The sequence below is a fragment of the Montipora capricornis genome, chromosome 3 (assembly GCF_036669925.1).
Source record: "Montipora capricornis isolate CH-2021 chromosome 3, ASM3666992v2, whole genome shotgun sequence".
NCBI lineage: Eukaryota > Metazoa > Cnidaria > Anthozoa > Scleractinia > Acroporidae > Montipora > Montipora capricornis.
The window spans coordinates 3,700,301-3,705,300 of NC_090885.1; the positions used below are offsets into that span (position 1 = coordinate 3,700,301).

The 5,000-nt window shown below is 36.6% G+C and overlaps 1 protein-coding gene and 1 long non-coding RNA gene across 4 annotated transcripts in view; both read right to left on the minus strand.

Annotated features, from left to right (window-relative positions):
- Window positions 1-242, minus strand: part of LOC138041684 (coiled-coil domain-containing protein 93-like) — a 3,942-nt gene extending 3,700 nt beyond the window's left edge. The window contains exon 1 of the mRNA XM_068887431.1: window positions 163-242. Within this exon, the coding sequence (XP_068743532.1) occupies window positions 163-242 (80 nt within the window). The remainder of the gene's footprint in view (window positions 1-162) is intronic.
- Window positions 243-507: 265 nt separating this feature from the next.
- The window catches only part of LOC138041924 (uncharacterized), a 6,760-nt gene continuing 2,267 nt past the window's right edge, over window positions 508-5,000 (minus strand). Inside the window, exons 1-5 of one of the 3 annotated variants that reach the window (XR_011130896.1) lie at window positions 4,603-4,672; window positions 2,516-2,566; window positions 2,302-2,390; window positions 933-1,063; window positions 508-540 (exon numbers count right to left, since the gene is read on the minus strand). This is a non-coding gene — a long non-coding RNA (uncharacterized lncRNA). Of the gene's footprint in view, window positions 541-631; window positions 851-932; window positions 1,064-2,301; window positions 2,391-2,515; window positions 2,567-4,602; window positions 4,673-5,000 lie in introns of those variants that run through there. The other 2 variants (XR_011130894.1, XR_011130895.1) reach the window with 2 other exon arrangements.

The following is a 5,000-nucleotide window of genomic DNA, read 5'->3' on the forward strand; positions in this document are numbered from 1 at the left end:
TGATACCCTCTTGCTGTTGCCATGGCCACCATTTTTGCTGCAGCATCTATTTAACTCCAGATTGATTTTCTCATTCATTGTCACGACGAGGCATGTCCACTGTCAGTAAGCTTATGCAGAGATGTAAAACACTATGGGCAGCACATGCATTTCAAGTCTGACCATCTGCCTGTACTTATCTGTTCAAAATCCAAGATATTTGCTTCATTGCAGAAAGGGACTGGAAACAAGACTGTTGCCATGGCAACACCTTAATGAGTGTCACTTTGTGCCTTATCTAATGTACATTACTGGTGCCAAGTTTGAATATCATTAATATTCTCAATTTTGTGATTCATTACAGTTATTTTGCAATGTTTGTAATGTCACCAATTTTCAACAAAAACTTGAATATCTCTGGAACGAAAGAAGGAATTCCAAAATAGAAAACACCATTCTTCATCATTTTGAAAGGTCTTCAAAATAAGCAAAAGATATTTTTTACATCAGAGGCACTTTAAAACTCACCAACAAACAGCAAAGACTCTTCCATTTGACTTGCTGAAATAGACATGTTCAAACTATTATTACTCGTATACGAAGAAAAGAGAAGTTGAAATAGTTTTAAAAAGTGACCAATGTCTGGTTTTTTAAAAGAAACATTCCATGAACTAGACTAAACTGATTGGAGATGACAACTTTGAAAAAGAGAATTTGTCACAATGACTTGCAAAATCCCATTGCCTGGACAACTGAAAAAATGGTAATACTCTACCCCTACATGTAGGATTTCAGTTCTTGCAAAATCCTTCTCATCAAAATACATGCTTGTGACAACTTGAACTTTTTCCCTTAGATACCCATAAAGAGGCTGTAAAGAGCATTCAGAAAATGTTCATTAAATTAATATATTAATTTTATATACAAGCCAAAATATTGTAAGTTACACTCACCAGTTGGACTTCCTTTTATCCTTGAGTAGTTTGTCGAATGTGTATAGGATCTGGTAAGTTCTTTGTTACTCACTTATGCCCAGGATTGACCCAGATGCACACCCAATTTTGACATCCAACACCTTCATACTCTAAAATGCAAATCATAAAGCCCTGAAAATGAGATGCCATGCACTCAGCTTCTACCATTGGCTTTTAAACCCTTTTCTTAATGCAGGGTTTTCAATAACTTTTCAAGCATATGCTTCGGGGCTAATCAAGGTAAGAAGCTGTCACTCTTGTCTTTTTAATACAAAAGTTTGAGTGAAAATCTGACAAACGGACTGTGATATACCATCAATGACCGACTTCCAAGGAAACTCCAGCTTAATGAATATATTTGTTGTGCAATGGTTAAGGAGTAAATAGTTATCATTATGACTGAAGTTACAAGGCATAACAGGACACAGTCACACACTTTTCTGCGCAGTACTTCTGTTTTAGTTTCCAGTTGCTGTTGACGTTGTAATAAAATGTTAACCCTTTCACTCTGAGAATGCATGTTTTATGAGTCAAATGAGTCACAATGAGTCAATGAGTCATGAGTCATGAGTCAATGAGACTCAGTCAATATAGCAGTAATTTGTTGATTTAAAGCCTAAGCACTCGTTTCTTTTATCAGGCCTAAGCACTCTCTGAAATTTTAGCTTTCATTTTATGGTTTAATTAAATGCACTAACTCGTTGACTCATTGACTCAATTCACTCATGACTCATTGACTCATTGACTCATTGACTCATAAATACTTGACACTCTTTCACTCCCAAGAGTGACACTTATAGATTTTACTCTGTCTAACGCCAGACGATTTTACTCGTCAATGGGGAACCCAACGGGAGTGAAAGGGTTTAAAACAGCTAGATTTACTCAAAAACTATGTCCCCATTAACCCTTTCACTCCCAAGAGTGACACTTATAGATTTTACTCTGTCTAACGCCAGACGATTTTTACTCGTCAATGGGGAACCCCACAGGAGTGAAAGAGTTAACTCAACTGATGCATACTTTAATTAATTAATATTTAGCAAATACCGGATGAGTAGGATATCTGTAAAAACTGGGCATTTACAGTGGCAAAATCTGAAGAGCCTCTTTCTGAAGAGCCTCTCTAGGATATTGGTCAAGTATGTCCCAATCTGTAGCATCAGAACCCCTATCTAGTTGTTATTCTTATGAAGCATGCACTCACAGCTTTGCTGCTAGTCAGCCAAGTCTTGACAAAATTACCCACATCAAGAGCCCACAATCCGGAGCATACAACTCCCATGCTAGAACTATGTCACCAGTATTTAAAGGACACCAGGCCATTTTTAGATGAGCTTTTTAGTACCTTTCATATCTCAGAAGATTGGCTGGAAAGATCTTTTTCAGCTGAGATTTCAATCTTCAAGTAAACAGCTGATCAGGACTGTAAAAATGCTAAAACAAATGAATCAAAATTGTATTCTTCTGGTTACTGTGGACTTCTCTCCATACTGGGCGAGGTAAGGACAAACACCTCTCGTAAACATGATGTCTAAAGTAATATCTTAAAAGTTTCTTACTATCTCAGCAACTCCAAATATCACAACAATGTCCAAGTTGGAGAGTTTAACCTGTAAGTAAAAGAACAGGATCATTGAGAATAATATCCTCTTAGGATGTACCAAAGAAATACCACTGACTTGTTGGCTCAAGAATAAATTATTGAAAGAGAATCACACTACCCCTTAACCCAAGCCTCATCAAAACAAACGAAAACCATCCTCCCTTTGTAATTTAAATGTGCAATTGCTTGGACAAATAAAGGTGAAATAAAGATGTAAAAGTTAAGCTGTGTCACGCATGACCTGAATCGTTTGAAATTTGAACTGCACGCGTGCCAGTTTTGAACTTTGTCCTTGAGATTCTGAATTCCCATGGATATTTTCCTTGATATATCAAAAATTCCTAGCTATGAACTTTCCCTTCACTATAAAATAAATGGTGATTGAAAAGTGAAAACTATTTCAAACATTTGATGAATTGTTCAGTTATTGTGCATTTTTCATACAGCAACTTTCAGAAAAATCTCCCATATTCCATTCAAGTCTCAGAAGCTCCAAAGATTATTTCAGTCTTGTGGATACTGGTCTCGTCCAAAAGAACTTTATAATATAAACATAACAGAACAAGTTACAGAACCCACACAGCCAATCCTCTTTTCACTGTGAAGATGACACTATTATTTTCATTACTACTTTTTATTTATTCCAAATGGTCTGGATATAGCACAAGTGTTACTAATATTTTTAAAAATACAACCACACTTTTGAGTTTAAGGAACATGTTTCGATGTTTCAAACATCATCTTCTGCAGCCACAGTGATTGTAACATTCAGCCTTCTCAAAACCGGCCGGTCAACGGCTCAATGAGCCACCTCCTCAGAAAGTTTGACCGTCTCCTTCCAGTCAGAAAATGTCTTATTTTGATTACGACAGGTGCGACAGAAAAAAAAAAACATCACTGCGAGACAACATGGTTTCATTTGATTTCATACCCGCAGTGCAAAATATGTATTTCATATATATATATATATATATATATATATATATATATATATCTTTCACTCATAATTACTTATCACGGGAAGTTGTGAACTCAGAAGTGACCAGCTCCCAACGTCAGTGGCTTCATAGCTCAGTTGGTTAGAGCATCGCACCGGTATCGCGACGTCGCGGGTTCAAATCCCGTTGAAGTCCTGAAAATTTTTCAGGCTTCTCGACGCAAAAGAAGTTTGCGCTCATCACTGCGAGACAACATGGTTTCATTTGATTTCATACCCGCAGTGCAAAATATGTATTTCATATATATATATATATATATATATATATATATCTAACACAATTTTAGTTGTACAGTAAAGTCACTGGAGATGATATAAAGGCTTAAAAAAATGCTTGTTTGACGTACAAATTCGCTTCCGCAATATTTTTTTGCCTGGTGCACGTGAAATGTTTTTTTAACTAACATTCCAGTATTTCTTATCATGCAGACACCATGCAAGTGTCAATTCCATATGTGAAATTTCGTCACTTTAGATCCCCCAGATTTCACTAAATTGCATCTGTGAGTGTCTAAATTTCAAAAATTTCCTACGGGAACATGCCTAGCTTGCGCCCTTTGGGCACTCGCTTGGCGATCACCCCAAAATGCAGACTGTGGACTGTGCAGACCGTGCAGACCAGGGGAAAAATATGGCGTTCTCCTCATTATTATTGAGAGCTAAGCGTAAACAGGCTAACCTGAATGTTATTTAGGCCTAATTAGGCTAACCGAATGTTATTTAGGCCTAATTCAGGCTAACGAATTTTCATTTTACAGACGGTCTGCACAGTCTGCAGTCTGCGTTTTTCAGTGGCCCCTCGCTTGGGTGTCTTTGCCACCAAAACCGTCTCCACTTTCCTAGTAACCTGCTCCCCAAAAACATTTTGAGAAGGCTGAACATTGATAATTCGTATATAATTAATACATAACTATCAATAGAATGATTCTTTGTAGATTAAATGTTCGTTACAAGTACATGTAGATAAAACTCAAACGAACCAACAATATTACAGATGATACAACTGACATAACGGTAAAAGTTTAAAAGTGTAATGCTAAACTGACATGATCAACTTGTTTGTTGAGTTCGGGTTTCAAGCGCTCAATATGGAAGCTCTCCTTGATTTTCAGTTGATACAATGAAGAAAGAAGTAGCATTATCAATAATTTTGAAGCAAGAAACATCACAATAATTATTATCCTGACAATTTTTAGAAAAACTAAGATGCTTGAAAATACATGTATGAGAATTTTTATCCCGGAAATGGCAACAACAGTAACAAAGTCGCAATTAACATTCGGCTAGGCACGCTCTTAAGTTTTCTTTATGCTCATCTGTTGTCCTGCAAACTTTGTTTTCGCCCTGACTTTGGCACTGCTGGAATGCAAAAAATCATTGGTACTGAAAGACCTGCTTCACCTGCTATTATGAAGAGGATTCTTACAATAACTATTATTGTCTC